We start from the raw sequence: 17,282 nt of genomic DNA, 5'->3' as shown, positions 1-17,282 counted from the left end.
TAATAAAATAACTTCTACAATAACAATAATATTATAAAGACAAGCAGTTCTGAAAGAACTTTGATCAACAGTGGAAGCACTCACAGTTTGAGAGGACCCATGTGAGACTGAAGAGAGCATATCAAAGCATATTTTTATTTTGATCATGATTAATGTGGAAATTTGTTTTACTTGACTATACATATGTTTATAGAAAGTTCTATTTTTCTTATTTTCTCAGTTGGTGGTGGTGGGAGATGGGAGGGAGAGAATTTGGAACTAAAAATAAAACAAAAATGAATTAAAAAGTACAATCCAATTCAACAAGTATTTAAGCAGTATCTATTATGTGCCAAACTAGGTGCTAGGATACACATGAGAACAAACAGTCCCTGCCTTCAGAGAACTTATATTCTACTCAACACAGCCAACACTATGAACACATATAAATAGATACAGAACCTATATAAATAAAATACAAAATTATTTTAGTGGTGGGGAGAGGGAAGCACTAACAATTGAGGGGATCTGGAAAGGTCTCATGTAGATGGCGGCAAAAAAGCTTAATCCTGAAGGTGACCGAGATTTCAAGAGGTGGAGATGAAGAAGAAGGGCATTCCAGGAACTCAGAATAACTTTTGCTAAGACAGGGAAGTTAGTGACAAAATGCAATTTATGGTGGACAATTTGGATGTATTGTAAAGTGTGTAAAAAGGAGTAATATGAAATCAGTCCAGAAAGGCAATCTGTAGTCAGCTTTAAATTCCAGAGGAGTTTGTGTTTTTTCTTAGAGGTAAGAAAAGAGTCTCTGAAGCTTCTTGCGTCAGAGTGACATTATTAAAATATTGTTTGAGGATCACCAGTTCTGGAGCTATGACTAGACTAGAGTGGAGAAACACCAAACAAAAGGCTGTTGTAACTGTCCAGGAAAGAAGTAATAAAACAAGGGTGGCTGTGGTGTGAGTAGAGAAAAGGGAAGAGATGCCAAAGATGTTAAGGAGGAAGAAACACTTACTTGACTGCATAGGGGAGATGAGGAAGTCAAGTGTTGAGGTTAATTCCAAGGTTGCAGGCAGACCTGGGTGAATGAAATTATGTAGGGCCCCTGACAAAAAATGGGAAATTAGCAAGATGGGGCGGGAGAGATGAGTTTGTTTGGTAGGTGTGGGATTTGAGTTGCCTGTGGAACACTGGGGAGAAATAAATAGCAGGAAACTGATGATATGGGACTAGACTATGGGAGAGAGATAAAGGCTGGTAGCTATGTAGCTCTGGGAGTTACAGGAAGATTTAGAGGTGGAAGGGACCTTACCTTCAAGGTCATCTAGTCCAACTCCCTCATTTTAAGATGAGGCAACTGAGGCCCAGAGAGATTAAAGAACTTTCTCAAGGTCACACGGGGAATAAGTAGCAGAGCCAGGATTTGAACGCAGGTTCTAACTCCACCTCCAGCACTCTCTCCACTGCACCAAGCTGTGTAGTCTGCACAGAGATGATAATTGAACCCAGGTGAGCTGATGAGATCACTGACAGAGGGCATACAGGCAGCAGAGTACACAAGACAGAGACTAGGAACATACCCACACAGAAGGGACAGGAAATGGATGATGACCCCACAAAGACTGAGAGGATTATCTCATTTGACCCTCAAAACAATCCTATGAAGTTGTTATAACCATCCCTATTTTACACATAAGGAAAATAAGGCATAGTTAGGTGACTTGTCATACTGCTATTAAGTGTCTGGGATAGGATTTGAATCTAGGCCTTTCTGACTTCAAATTTGGCCCTTTTATCTCCTATACAACACTGCCTCACAAGGGATTTAGCTAAGACTTGAGAGTTCATATATGGATAGTCTAAATTCTAAATTGTAGTACTAGGTAATAATTGTGTTTCTTTTAATGTTATTAAATACAAAAAAGTGTTTATTAATTTACTATCAATTTGACTATCTGTAATGAAAGGAAGCAGTCTCCAATAACTGAAAATAGTTGGCTTTGGAATGTATTTCTAAACGTGAAGAATTCCCTGTAGGTTTCAGAGAAGGTACTTTCTCTGAAGAGGAACCACTGCAGGAAGAAAAAGAGAGAGATAGATGAACAGTTCAAAATACAACAAATGATATGAAGGCATAATGAAGAACTTCTTCAATAGTAATTAGGAGGCTATTAAGCTTCTCTACAGTCTACTTCTCATTCTATCATATGGATTGGAATGTATAACCTCCCAAATGAATGGAGAATCCTAGCCTAAGTAGAAATTTTTTGCTTATTCCTCTTTTCATGAGCCTGGTTTATGGGAATAAGCATAAACAGAGATTCTGATAATGCCAACATCATGCTATGGGGCTTGGAGAGCCACCCCCATCACAATGTCTCATTTTCTTTTGACAGTCAATGCCTCCTATGTTATCTCTAGCACAACTTATTTTAGCTTTGTGTTTCTTGCCTTTCTTCTCCTGGAGGAATTAAGGAAGACCATTCTGCCCCTTAGGTTCTAGGGAAGGCACTTTCTCTAAAGAGGTCCCATTGCAGGAAGAAAAAGAGAAAGAGATAAATGAAAAAAGAGAGAGATCATTAGAAAAACAAAAAAGTTTAGAATGGGTCACAAATAGGGTAATTATGTTATTACTTTGTTAAAATTTATTACTCAGTTAAAAAAATTCTATGGAACAAAGTTCCTGGTTCCAGATATAATCTTTATTCTTCTTTGTATGTTTTTAGGTTTGTATTTATTGATGATAAAGTTCATAACAATAACAACAAAAAGTTCCAGGCCTAAGAGACTTCTTTATCTTGCAGTCTTTATGTTTTGGCAATCTAGTTTTTGTTTTCGTTCTTGTTTTTGCCCCATCTATTTCCTCAGCTATAAAATGAGGAAAATGGTATTTTAGTTAAATCAAATTAAAATTCTGTTGGATCTTTCTGATAAACTCAGGCCTTATTAAAAAAAAATAGCCCTTTTAACCCCCATCTCTATAGGTTTGGCAGGGTGGGGTGGGAGTTCCGTCTTTTGGGGATTCAAGCCCAGGAAGGTCTATTGGTTTCATATCGTGGCCTATTCCCCATATTCAATTCCTTTCTCATTTGAAGTATGGTATTATTATGGCCTTGTCTTAATTCCCTATTCAAAGGACAAACTGAGTATGGGTATCCCCCAGATCACCTTAAACATAATCGCCCCCTCCCCCGCCCCCCACAAATAAATCAATGAATATAGGACACTTTTCACATCCTTAGCTCTAATTACCCTCTACTTCAAGGCAATGTTAATGCTTGAGCTCCTGGACCCGGGGGAAGGGAGAGAAAAGGGAAATCTTAGAGTAAACCTTTAAAAAAATTATAAAAATACTTCCCATTAAAAAGAGGAAATGTATTTATAACAGTACCAACATATTTTCACTATCTTCAATGTCTGGGTTAGATCTATATAGAACCATGGGCAATAAGTAACATTCCCTATCCCTTCCCCCAAGTTCAAAACAATACTAGCTTTGATAGGTCACAGTGAATAACTGAGAGTTGACCACTTGGTTCAAGGCCATTCAAGCTAAGCCAATACTCGCACAGTACAGTCAATAGTGACAATATTCTTTTCTTTCTTTCTTTTTAAAAAATACCTGTATCTTCTGTCTTAGAATTGATCCCAAGCATCAGTTCCAAAGCAGAAGAATGGTAAAGGCTAGGCAACTGGGGTTATGTGACTTGCCCAGGGTCACACAGGTAGAAAGTGTCTGAGGTCACAACTGAACCCAAGACTTCCTGTCTCTAAGCCTGGCTCTCTGTCCACTGAGCCACCTAAATGCCCCTAGTGCCAATATTCTAAGACAAATATTTAAATATTACTTATGATATAATTATCAAAAGCAAGCTATTCTCTGATAAATGAAGCTACAAAATTCCAGAGATGGGAATTTTTGCCTCCAAACTAATAATTAGAAAATCTGGATTCAAGTTTCAGTTTTGTCAATGGTATGTGACATGTTTGCATCTTAGTTTTCTCAAGTAAGAGGATAATTTGTTTTTCTTCATTCACTAGATTATAAATTCTTTGAGGACAGGGCCCTTTTTGCACTTAATAATGTTGCTGTATGATACAGGTGAAAATCTTTTGAACACTTTAAGATGGGTACCAGAAAACTGTATTAAAATCATGTTTGAAATAAATAATTCTCTGGGTAAGAGGGATTTTAATAGTCTAAGGCAGAAATCTAAGACTGTGAATCCCAGACCAAACCACAGTGCTAGTATGGTGCAATGAAAAGGATTCTGAATTTTGAAATGAGAAGACCTAGGTTTATATTCTGATTCTCCTATGACGGCAAGGGTAAGGCCAACTTCACCAGAGCTCTCTTTTACTTCCTCATCATAAAATGGGGGTTTTAGACTGGACAACCATGGTTTATAAGCCAAGTGATAGTTTTACAAATTTCCAGTCACCTTTTGTATATACAATAGTATCTAGCAAAAACTGTTAATAGTCTTTGAGAATCCAAAGGTCAAGTCATATAGTTCAGCAAATGGTCAGTGGCATAGCTAAAGAAAATGGTGGAAGTGAAAGAGCAGTGGAAAGGGAGGGCAAGCACCCAAGTCCAAGTTTTAGCTCTACACTGGCTATAAGTACAACCCAACAAGCTCTTCACTTCTCTGGGCCCACGTTCTTATGAAAAATGGAAGGGTTCTATCTCAAATTGTCCTTCTGGCTCTAACATTCTCAAACTCTATGGACTGTGTCAAGCACTGTTAGTGATACAAGGGCTCACACTCTCTTTGGCTCTAATAAACTTATACAACCCTGGGAAGGAGAGAAGAGAGATAAGATACAAAGCAAACAAAAAAAGCCACTAGCAAAGCAATACCTTCTAAGCAAAGTCTATACTGCCATACTACTGGTATCTGGAAGGGTAAAGAATGAGTCATTAGATGGCCAGGGAGGGGCTGGAAGACATGGAAGAGAAAAACCAAGAGGGGAGAAATGAGGAAGCAGGAGTTGATAAGTGTTCAGGAGCTGGATTTCTTCAGATTTTCTCCCACATGAGGATCTGGAAAAGTTGCCTAATAATGGACCAAATGTAAACAAGTAGTATTTGTTAACACTTGCTCAAGAAGGAGCTTCAGAAGAGAATGAAAGATATGGAACATGAATAGGGTAAGAATTTAAGTTTCTGGGGAAAGGAATTTAGATTTCTAGGCTAGGGCTTTCACACAAGTCAGGGTTAATCAAAAGTGCATATAAAGACCAGAAGAGAGGCAGCTGAGTAGTGCCAGGCCTAGAGTTGGGAGGACCTGGGTTCAATCTGGCCTTAGACCATGGGAAAGTCACCTAACCCTAATTGTCTTAGTACTAAGACAGAAGGTAAGGGCTTAAAAAAGAAAAAAAAAGGCAATCTTTATCTTGAAATGTATGATGATGAAGCATTTATTGAATGTTTTCTATATGGCAGACATTCTGTTATAAGTACTAGGGATACAGATTCAAGAAAGGCCAGAAAGTCCATACCCAAATCAAGAGGGGCTAGGAACAGAGAAAATATTTTTTAGAAATGGCTGCCAAAGTGACTCAGAGGCCTGGTTCTTGGGAAAAGAAGGTGAAAGGTCACTTTGCAGGGCTTAGGATGGTACCAGGAGCTGAGCCAAAGGTTCTAGGGGATGGGGGGGCGCGGAAGAGAACAATGGCTGGAGTGCAAGGGGGAGGGGGTGGGGAGGAAGGAGGGCAGAGAGAAAAGTATCCACATAGAACCTTTAGATATCATGATGGTAAAAAGATGTGCCTTGAGAACAAGATTAAAGAGGTTGAGAAATTCACAGTAAGGACAGTAAAAATACTTAGGATCACAGAACAGAGGCATAAAGTAGACTTGAAGTCAACACAAGGAGGTAGATTTGACTTATATAATCTATCAACAAGCATTTATTAAGAGCTGACTGTGGCAGGCACTACATTAAACACTAAAGAAAGGTGAAAAATCACAGTACCTGCTCTCAAGGGGATTACCCTCTAATAGGGGAGACAATATTTAAAACTAGATACATATAAGATATAAATGGTAAAAATAGAAAGTAATTCCAAAAGGAAGACTACAATAGTGGAGAGGACTGGGAAAGGCTTCCTGTAGAAGGCAGCATTTAAGTTGGGTAGAGAGAAAGGCCAGGAAATCAAGAAGGCAAGGATAAGGAAAGAGAGCCTTCTAAGCACAGGGCACAAGTAACATAGCATTGCTAATTCCAGAAATGGAGTCCTGTTGGAAGAATATTAAGCCCTGTGGTGCCAAGTCCTACAGTATGTGAAGGGGAGTAAAGCCTAAGAAGACTGAAAAGAGAAGAAAGAGGCTAGGTTTTTAAGTGCTATAGATGTCAAACAAAGGATTTTATGCTTCATCTGATATATAATAGAGGGTTGCTGGGACTTACTAGAATGGGAAAGCAAGTAATAAGTCTAGACCTTCTCTTTAAGAAAATCACTTTGGCAAGTGAGTGGAGGATGACTGTAATGGGGAAAAATTTGAAGCAAGCAGGTTAATCCTAGAGGGAGCAAGTGTTCAGTGGATAGAGTGCTGAGTATGGAGTCTGGAGAACCTGACTCAAATCTATCCTCAGATACTGAGGCTATGACTATGACCCTGAGCAAGTAACTTAACTGGTTTGCCTCAGTTCCTCAACTGTAAAGTAGGGACAATAAGTGGAATTGCTTGTCGGCTCTGGGAAGGGGGAGGAAAGAGGGGAAGGAAAGAAAATGAATCATATAAACATGGAAAAATATTAAAAAAATAAAATTTAAAAAGGGACAATAATAGCACCTATCCCAGGGCTCTTGTATCAAATGACATATTTGTAAAGCAATTAGTACAGTGCCTGACATGTTATGGGCACTATGTGAATGTTTATACCTTTCCCTTCCCATCTTCCTATTCTAATAGCCTAGGCCCTAGGGGTACGGTGAAGGCCTGCACCAGGCTGGTAGTATGGTATATATGAGAGATGTTGTGAATAGGGCCCTTTTTACTCTACTACTCTCATATCCTCATAAAAATATATTCCTTTGTTGAAATCTAAGAACCTAAGTTGAAACAGGATTGAGAAAATGAATGTAATGATTGGGTGGGTGAAAGAAACAGAAGCAATGAATCATTGGGATTATGCTAGTCCCAGGCAGAAAAAGAAAATGGAAGATAAATTTAAGAAGCAGATCATAAAACTGGCACAGGAACATGGTAGTAGGATGGGCAATTCAAACTACCCAGATATCTGCTACTGCATTTTTTTTCCTGCTAAAATACAGCAGCCAAAAAATTTCATACTTCAGAAAGCAAAGAGAAGCAATGAGAGGAACTGTTTTTCTAGACCCAACTGACCAATAAGGAGCAGATTGGGGAAGGAGAGATAAACACTCCAATTTAGTGTTTGTGAGAGACCAGGAGGGGAACTCTGGGTAAAGTTAAGTGTGTATTTTTGATGAGGGGAAAGCAGATATGGAAAAGTTTAGAGAAAAGATGGGTTGGATCATGTTTCCTAAAATCAAGAGGGATTTGGTAATAAACTTCTGTTTACATGGGCACAAATGCCATGGGGACATTGTGCAAAATGTCCAGTAGATAGTTGGTGCCAGGAGAGATTGGGGCTGGACATCTCAACCTGGAAGTCATCTTCACAGAGGTGGTAATAGAATCTTTGGAATCTGATGAGACACTGAGACAGAGAGAACAGGCCCAGGATGGAGCCTTGGGATACACTTACAGTTAGGAGGTGGTACACGGATGAGGATCCAAAAAAGGAGACTGAGAAGGATGGGTCAGACAGGTAGGAGAACCAAGAGAAAGCAGAATCACAAAAACCCAGACTGAAGAGAATATCCAGAAGGATGAGGTCAAGAATGAGGACTGGGACTCTTCTAAGAAACAAAAGAGAATTCAGAATTATTCAACTATTTTCTTGTTTTCTCCACCAAAGAGACTGGGAACTACAGGGGGAAAAATGGTTAATAGAGAATTTAAACTCAAAACAGAAGAGGTAGCAAGAAAAAAATCTAACTACTCTCAGCAGTGACAATAGGTCTGGGAGAATGATCTAAAAAAAAAACTGGGCAATATAAAAAATAAAATATCATCTTTCCCCCCAAACTCATTCCTCTTTTTAACTTTCCTAATTTCTGTCCAGAGCACCACCATCCTTCTAGTAACCCAATACTGCAACCTCAGAGTCATCTTTTAGTATTATCCTCTCTCATTTCATACATCTTAGACCCTTCCTTTCTTCTTACACCACTACTCTAATTTAGGCCTTTCTACTAGATTACTGAAATACCTTCTGAATTGGTTTCCTTATCTCAAGTCTCTGTCCTCTTCAATTCTTCTACCTAGATGCCAAAGTAATTATTCTAAAACACTAGTCTCTAACCTTCTGCTGGTCAATTAAGTCCAATTGGTTCCTACTGTCCCAAGGATCAAAAACAAAATGCTTAGTTTGGTATTTAAAGCCCTTCATAACCATAACCTGATCTGAATCTACCTACCTATGCCTTCTTGCTGTTCTTCAAAGCAGTCACGCCATTGATCAGAAATTTCTTCCTCCTTACCTGTCTCTCAGAATCTCTACTTTTCTTAAAATCCTTCCCTTTCCAGCCCATTACTATGTATTTGTTTTGTATATACTTATGTATAAGTAGTTTTACAACAGAATGTTGAGGTAGATTAATTTTTGTCTTTTGTCTCAGTGCTTGGTAAATAATAGGCTTTTTTAGTAAATGCTTATTGATTGATGGCAGCTAGGCAGTGCATTGCATAGAATACTGGGCCTAAAGTCAGGAAGACCTGAGTTCAAATCCAGCCTCAGACTGAGTGACCCTGGGCAAATCACTTAATCTTCTTAACTGTAAAACAGGAATAAAACAAAGTATAACACTTAACTCACAGGATGTGAGAATCAAATGAGAACTTGGTAAAGTATTTAGCACAATACTTGACATAGGCACTTATTGACTACTTATTCTTTACTAACTCAAATTCTACTCCCATTTAATTTCTAAACAACTAGACCCAGAGTGGAAATTTGAAACCATGTCATATAAGAATCAGCTGAAGAACTAGGGATGTTTAATTTTGAGACAAGTATGGAAGACATAAAAACCTGTCTTCAAATATTTGATGGGCTGTCCTACAGAATGACAGCTGGGTTTATTTTGATTGGCTCTTCAGGAGACAACTAGAAGCAATGTGTGGATATTGCAGAGACACAAAATTCAGGTCATAAGAGGGAAAAGCCTATCAACATTTTGGGAAATATAGAACAGTCTGATTTTTAAGGTAGCAGGCTCCCTCTCTATTAATAGAGGTCTTTCAATGAGCACCTGGATTATTTATTGTCAAAGACATTATAGAGTGGATTCTAGTTCATGTGTAGTTTAGACTATCTGAGGTCTTTTCCAACTAAAATCCCAGAAATAACACTAGCTCATTTTTATAGGGCCCTTTAAGTTCTGTAAAGCATTTTACATATACGAATTCATTTGTGTTTCATGCCCATCGTGTGAGGTCAGTGGTATTTTAATCTGCATTTTACAGATGAAGAAAATGTCAGAGTTAAGTGACTTGACTAGGGTAACATAGCAAGTAGGTGTCTCAGATGGGATTTAAACCCAGGTCTTCCTAACTCCAACTTTGGAGTTCTAGCCACCTTGTTTCAGAGAGATGATTTACATTACAATGAAATCAGAACTAAACTGTCAAAGCTGGAGTTTAAAATCATAGACTTTAGGAGCTAGAAGGGATACCAGGATCACCTAGTTAACATTCTTATTTTTACAAACAATTTAAGGCATATAGCTAGTTAGTTTCAGCCCTGAGAATAGAACCCACATCTCTTGGTTCCTACTGACCAATCTGTTCCTGACCAAACTGAGTTTTACTTTATTTCTGAGACATAGACAAATATTTTCATTCCACTGTTCCTATCATCTTGTGTGTAATAAATAGAGCAAAAAATAAATCTGAATTTTAATAAAGAAATCCTTAAAAGTTTATTCCAGTTAATGTTTAAGCGATAACCAGTAATTATTGCTATTGTGCTTTTGGCAAATAAGATGGGGGGGATTTAGAGGGGAATTTCTGTATCTCTTATTTTCCTTTTATGGTAAAAGGGTCTCCAGTTACAGCAACAAGTCAAACTATTGTTTTTTTTTCTTAATTACTTTCAGACTTTATTCCTTGCTATTAATATGAATTTACTAGGCTTTCTTGAAGTAGTTCTCTAAATTAAAACATCACAAATTTCAAAACACTATTCAAATGTTTTATAGATGTTACAAATATTTTACTGTAAGAAAGTTGTGGAACAAATACTTCCAATTATAGTGATCTGCCTCATAGAAGAATTTGGTCATTTCCTCCACGAGAAAGGCCTTTCAATTGTCAAGGAGACCCAGGAATAATTGTGTCTCCCTAGACTAACTGGTCCTGTCTAGAAGTTACTGTTTAAGGGAGCAACCAACTACTACCACAACTAGTACTTCCCCTTGGACACTGAAGACAGCCTAGGATCCTGTGCCCAAGAGTTCCGGAGATAGTGGTTTCTCCCCACTTCCTTCATTTCCCAGTTATATCTAGAGGACTTTGTGAGGAATAGACTTGGAAACTGTTTCTGCAAGTGCTCTAGCTCCTGCCTATTCAACTATCACAGCTACTGAAGGCCCTAAAAGGAAGGTATCAACATCAAAGTCTTTGGCACTGATAGGATTTTTATCAATGGCAATGATGCTATAGATACACTGCTATCTACTTTGCTACTCACTATTAACATTGTTGGGTTTCTCCATCTGATCTGCAGCAGCAGCATCCTCTATATGTCATCTTCCTCACTGGAATGTGAGCTCCTTGAGAGCAGAGTTTAATAAATAGCCTTTCATTCATTCATTGAGTCACTATACTTACATTACATTGAATTGTTTCCCTCTAAAGCTGCTATTTGCTTTAAAAATGAAAATCATAGACTGTAAAATTTCTAGATAAAACAAAAGGTAGAAGCAACTGAATACTTACCAAAGCTATGGTCAATATATAACCCAAGTGAAAAGGAAAAATACAAAAGAAGCAGGACTCTCTGTCATATGTATCAAACCAGTTTTTCTTGTCTAGTAAGTCAATTAACTTAAGTTCTCATAGTTCATCTCAAAGACAAGCAGGAAAACACCCTAGAACTCAACATTAATTAAAACTTTAGGGATATTTTTTAGGTACATAAAATTTCAAACTAGAAATTTCCATAGAAATGTCCCCTAAAAGAAGTTTACAAGTAAATATCTTATTCAAAAAAGGTAATAATTTAAGTACCTAGAAGCCAGTGAACATAAGTTTCTTATTCAGAGAAGGTGGCAAAAAGAGCATTTAAAAAAATGAAAAACTCTGGTGAACTGAGCTTTTAAAAAGCATCTGCTTAAGCATAAGAAAATTTCAAAGCAACATGTCACCTAAATGGTGACTAGGTGGCAGTGAGGGGAAATGTGTAAATTAGCCTTATGGAGCCAGGGAGTAACAGCTAAAATACAATATTCCCTCTAGCTTTTACTCAGCTGTTTACACTGCAGATACCAAACATATATGCACATGTTCAGATTTTTTTTTCACACTTTCAAATTGTGAAGAGAAAGACTATTGAAGCATGAAGGTCTCTATCCAGAACTCTTTTTACACTTTCTACTCTATTGTTAAATTTAGAGAAAGCACTATTCATTGAGTCACAGAAATTTTTTATATGAAAGAGTTATTTGATTGAATTCACATGTAAAATGGCAAATACTCTAACTTACTGGAAGATCATTAAAAGTTTTACAAATACCCTAACAAACTGTGAGGAACATACTATCATCATCCAAAGTTATCTTGCAAATATTAAAATGTTGGGGGTAAAAGTATTCAGGGGAAAAAAAGTTTTAAAAAGTTGTATTCTTACTCTTACTCTGAAGTATCTGGGCAGACATACATTAGAAAGTAGACTACTTAGTTTCTTCTAAGGATTGGCTTCTAAGAAGGGCAGTCTCTTTGTCCAGTCACTTCCTTACCTGTGAACGGGATGAATTCCTTAGAGAGCAAAGGGACTAAGAAAAACGACTTAGACAACAAATATTTGTGGGTTTTTTGGGAGGGGCGGCTGGGGAAGAAGTAAGATCTAGGAGGCAACGCCTCAGAAGTGTACTGCAGGTATTCTCTGGGGCTTGCATGTTTCCCATATAAAAATCCTCCACTGAGGAGGGTAGAACCCAAGGGACCCAGCAAAGTTTTCCACTGACCCTTTCTGCCTGCTTTTTCTGTCTTTCCTTCTCTTAATTCTTGTGCCTTTCCTCTGAGATTATTTTTAACTGATCCTGTATTTATCAAGTTTGGACACAGCTGTCGGCATGCTGTTTCCTTCTCTAGACAGTCAACTCCCTGAGAGTTGGGATTGTTTTTTGCCTTTCTTTATTCCTAGCGCCTAGTACAGGACCTGGCACATAGTGGGCTCTGAACCAAAGTTGACTGACTGACTTTCCCTTTACCTCCATGTTCGTTCACGCCAGCTCAGTGTGGAATCTAGGTCAGCGAGAGGCAGGACGAGGACACGCGTGAACACCCAGGGCTTGACAAGTCACAAGGAGAAGCCTTGTCTGCCCAAGATCCACACCCCCCCAAACTCCTTACCCTACCCAAGGGCCCTGGGAGGTGGGAGATGCCCTGGTTCCCACGACGCACCCCGCCCCCTAGATGTTTCCACCACCACGTGCTGCTTGTCCCGCAGCCCCGGATGGTGGTGGGGGGGGGGGGGGGTCGGAGATGGATCCCCAGCGGCGGCCAGGAGAGCTCGGTCTCTGCTGAGGCCGCCCCCAGCGCGGCCACGAATGTAAACTTTTTCCAGGGCTGTTTCTTCCTGGGGAAGAGGGCGATTCCGGAGAGCCGTTAACGGCCCCTAGGGCAGGCGGGAGGAGCCGAAGGGGGCGGCCGGGAAGGTTGCCGCAGCCCGCCGCCCACCCAACCCGCTTCCACACAAAGCCACAGCCGCGCTCCGCTCTCACCAGATCCTTTGTGTTTTCCATCAGGGCCTCATGGGCAGAGGCGGGCTGTGCTCCCCAGGCCAGCCGAACCCCCTCCCTGTGGCGGGGGGGTAGCGCCTCTCCCCTGGACGGCGGCTGCAGAAGTGCTCCCGCTTCAGCCCAGACTCGCTGCCTCGGCTCCAGTGACCCCCTAATTTTACCCCCCACCTCCTTTAACTCGAGTAGCCCCAAGATATCAACAACATTAACATAGCCCTCCCTACGCAGCGCGCTTGCGCCGTGACCCGTGGCCCGATTGGCCCACTTCCCCCTTGCCCTCCCTCCCCTTCAGCTCTAGACCCTCCACAGGCGCCGTACTCTCTGGGCCCTACCAACCTGGAGGGGGTGGGAGAATGACTAAGCTGGGGTTAGGCCAACTAAAAAAACTATGCCGAGTATTAGGCATGCGGAAATTAAAAAATATTATCCATTCCTTTTCTTTAAACTCTCTCTTTTTCAGTTTCGGTTCGCAGAGTTGAGTCAATCAAAACCATTTCGACATCGTTCCACCTACATCCGCTGGGATGAGCTCTCACCAAGGGAGGGTCACGTGGGGGAAGGGCTCGTGAGGGGAGTGGGAGGATACGTAGGGAAAAAGTGTTGGGTCACGTGCGAAGGGACCAAGCACTCCCCATCAGGCTCCGCGGTAGCGGAAATAGAGTCTACGCTGAGCTTGCGTACTGAGATCCTCTGCTGCTCTCCCTCAGCACCTTGTGGAGCCATGCCGCCGGAAAGGAGTGTGGTGTCTAAGCGGGGCCGGGCTCCAGGCGGGGGCCTCCGTAGGGGTAGAGGCGGGGGCTTGGGCCGAGGTCGGGGTCGGAGTCGGGAGGTTGGTAAGTCAGCCCGTTCGGTCCGGAAAAAGATCTCGCCACGGCCGGGTGGTCGTCCCGGCCCCAGCACCGAGGTAGATGAACAGAAGCGGCTTCAGCAGCTGCACCGACTGGCGCTGGGTGCCGAAAAGCCAGCGGTGGAGCGATGCCTAGAAGAGCTGGTGTTCGGGGACGATGCCGTGGACGAGGAGGATTTGTTGTTGGGGCGTCTGCGAGTTCTCGGGGTAAGCGAACTCCATCGTGGCGTGGAGGCTGGCACCCCACTGTGGGGCGGGGCGGCGCTTGGCTGGGGTAGAGGAGAGAAGGAGAGGATGTCCCTGCACTGTACACACTTCTCTCCAGTCCTCATCTCCACCCTTGTTGGGCTCGAACAACTTCACTGCCCTCTTTTCCTATCGAAGATCTGGCCCTGACAATCCCCAGTCTTGGGTCACTCCCACCATCTGCCTTCGGTTCCCACACATGTGCTGTTGAAGGAAGGTGGAGAAAATCAGGAAAACTTGCACTCTCGGTCTACCACGAACTTATGTCCTAAAATCTTCCCTCGGTGTTATCTGAAACGAGGCAGTTCTTTTACAAATGCATAATGGAATGGCCTTAAGAAATATTTTCATCCCTTTTTAGGTCTCCTATGACTTCTCATTCTCCCCCCCTCGAAGTGGAGGACCAGAAAACTCCCTTTTTTCCTCCTCATTTCGTATCACTGATATGTCTGCCCTCACTATCTCCTCCTCCACTCTTCCCTTGAAACCGGCTTTGACAAGGCAATCTCCTCTATTTGCAACCTTGATTGCCTCTTCTATCATATCTCTTTCTCTTTGTACACAGAGTGTGTTCCTGCTCTTTATAAACAAGACCATGTTTCTCTCTTCTTTAAGACCATCACTTGATTGGATCATTTTTGCCACATATACTGCATTTCTTTTCTCTGCCCTGGTTAAACTTGAGAAAGCCATCTATAATCAGTTTGTAATATGTGTTCTACTTTGTTTTCTCTCTGCTCCCCCAAGTTTGGCTTCTGACCTCATCATTCAGGTGAAACAGTTCTCTCCAAAGTTATCAATAATCTCTAAATTGCTTAATCCCTTTTTATTTCTCATTCTTGAACTCTTGAGGTTTTTGAACCTGTTGATCATTCTGTTATGGATACTCACTAATCTAGATTTTTTTTTTAAAACCCTTAACTTCTGTGTATTGGCTCCTAGGCAGAAGAGTGGTAAGGGTAGGCAATGGGGGTCAAGTGACTTGCCCAGAGTCACACAGTTGGGAAGTGTCTGTGGTCAGATTTGAACCTAGGACCTCCTGTCTCTAGGCCTGACTTTCAATCCACTGAGCTACCCAGCTGCCCCCTAATCTAGATTTTTTTACACTTCTACAAACCTGATTCTTTTCCTTTCTGACATTTTATTTAGCACAGTGCCTACCAGGTAGTTTGCTGACTCTTGTACTATTTCACTTGGTGATTTCATTCCCTGGATTCAATGATCTTATCTATAAAGATATTCTCAGATCTATTTATCCAGTACCAATTCTTGTCCTGATCTCTATTCTCACAACACCAATTTCCTTTGGATATCTGAAATGATGTCTTATAGACACCTCAAACTGTACATGTACGAAACAACTCATTACTTTTCTGACCAAATCCTTCCCTCTTTCTGTCAAAGCACTATTTTCCTTGTCATCCACACTTGTAAACTTGACAGCATCCTCGATTTCTCATCTTAATCTTTAAAAAAAAACCAAACAGGGGGCATCTGGGTAGCTCAGTGGAGTGAGAGTCAGGCCTAGAGATGGGAGGTCCTAGGTTCAAGTTTGGCCTTGGACACTTCCCAGTTGTGTGACCCTGGACAAGTCACTTGACCCCCATTGTCTACCCTTACCACTCCTCTGCTTTGGCAATACACAGTATTGACTCCAAGAGGGAAGGTAAGGGTTTAAAGAAAAAAACAAACAAAAAGCAAACAATTCCCTTTACCTTCTGTCTTGACTCCAAGAGGGAAGGTAAGGGTTTAAAGAAAAAAACAAACAAAAAGCAAACAATTCCCTTTACCTTCTGTCTTAGAATCAATACTATGTATTACTTCCAAGGCAGAAGAGTGGTAAGGGCTGGGCAGTGGGGTTAAGTGACTTGCCCAGGCTCACACACAGTTAGGAAGTGGCAGGTCAAATGTGAACCCAGGACCTCCTGTCTGTAAACCTGTCTCTCAGTCCACTAAGCCAGCTAGTTGCCTTCCCCCAATCTTACACTTTATATCCAATCACTTCCCAAGTTTGGACATTTCTACTTTCACAACAAATCTTATATGTTCCCTTTTTACATTCAGTCACTCAGCTGCCACAAGTTCTCATCTCATTTCAGAAACTTGTTTGGTCTCCTGCCTCAAATCTCTGCTACTATCCATTCTTCACTTAGCTGCCAAATTGATTTTCCCAAAGAGCAGGTTTAGATTCTTAACATTCTCTCCCCCTTCTAGTCCTCCTACTCAGTAAACTTTACTGGCCCCCTGTTAGGTCTAAGATAAAATATAAAATCCTGTGTTTGATGTTTAAAGTCATTTACAACCTGACCCCTTACTATTTTTCCAGTCCACCTTACTCCCCCTTTGTCTACTCTGGGACTCATTGGAGTTGTTCTGATTGTTGTTCCTCACATACAACAATCCCATCTCTTGACTGTACCTTTTTCCCTCAGTCCTCCTACTGGAGGCCATACTTGTTCCCATATCCCAATTACCATACTTCTGGCTTTCAATATATAGATCTTGTATGTATTTTAATTTACATGTGGTCTTCTCCCTTAGATTGTTAGCTTGTGCATTGCTGGGCCCATGTTTTTGCCTTTCTTTGCATTCTCGGGGCTGGTTGCATAGTAAGCACTGAATAAATGATTGTTGATAATGAGGATGAGTTAAATATTATGTGCCCCTTGCTTGGAAGATAACTATAGATTGGGAGCCTTGTCTTCAAAGAGTTTTCATTCTATTTAGGAGAGAAGATATGAAGTCTCTATTCCCTTTAATTCATTTTCTGTGTTTTTATGCATATATATTTATATATGTTGTCTTCCCCATTTGAACTTAAGTTCTTTAAGGAGTAAATGCTTAATAAATAAATATTTGTTCATTGTTTGGTAGTTACCCTTTAAAAAGCAGCCAGGTGCAGTGGAAAGAACACTAGGTTGACAATAGTAAACCTGGAGTCAAGCCCTAGCTAGAAAGCATTTTGTTTTGTACTTATATAACTGTCGTTTGACTGAAGTAGAATGTAAACTCTTTGAGGAATTGAAACTGTTTCATTTTTGTTTTTGAATCCCCAGAAATTACTGCCTAAATATGCTTTTTAAAATGCTTGCTCTGGTGAACTCTTATTTAATAGTTTTCTCTGATTTTTTTGGTTAAGGCACTTGACATTTGG

The 17,282-nt window shown here is 40.7% G+C and overlaps 2 protein-coding genes across 2 annotated transcripts in view; one reads left to right on the top strand and one right to left on the bottom strand.

Moving 5' to 3' along the window:
* The window catches only part of MBTD1 (mbt domain containing 1), a 78,423-nt gene extending 65,254 nt beyond the window's left edge, over positions 1–13,169 (bottom strand). The window contains exon 1 of the mRNA XM_044676572.1: positions 13,018–13,169. Within this exon, the coding sequence (XP_044532507.1) occupies positions 13,018–13,038 (21 nt within the window). The 5' untranslated portion in view covers positions 13,039–13,169. The remainder of the gene's footprint in view (positions 1–13,017) is intronic.
* Positions 13,170–13,756: 587 nt separating this feature from the next.
* Positions 13,757–17,282, top strand: part of UTP18 (UTP18 small subunit processome component) — a 45,367-nt gene continuing 41,841 nt past the window's right edge. The window contains exon 1 of the mRNA XM_044675079.1: positions 13,757–14,089. Coding sequence (XP_044531014.1) covers positions 13,757–14,089 — 333 coding nt within the window. The remainder of the gene's footprint in view (positions 14,090–17,282) is intronic.

This window comes from Gracilinanus agilis, chromosome 4, assembly GCF_016433145.1.
Source record: "Gracilinanus agilis isolate LMUSP501 chromosome 4, AgileGrace, whole genome shotgun sequence".
In the NCBI taxonomy this organism is placed as follows: Eukaryota; Metazoa; Chordata; class Mammalia; order Didelphimorphia; family Didelphidae; genus Gracilinanus; species Gracilinanus agilis.
The sequence above is the reverse complement of the archived record's forward strand: the minus strand, read 5'-3'. Positions and strand labels throughout refer to the sequence as shown.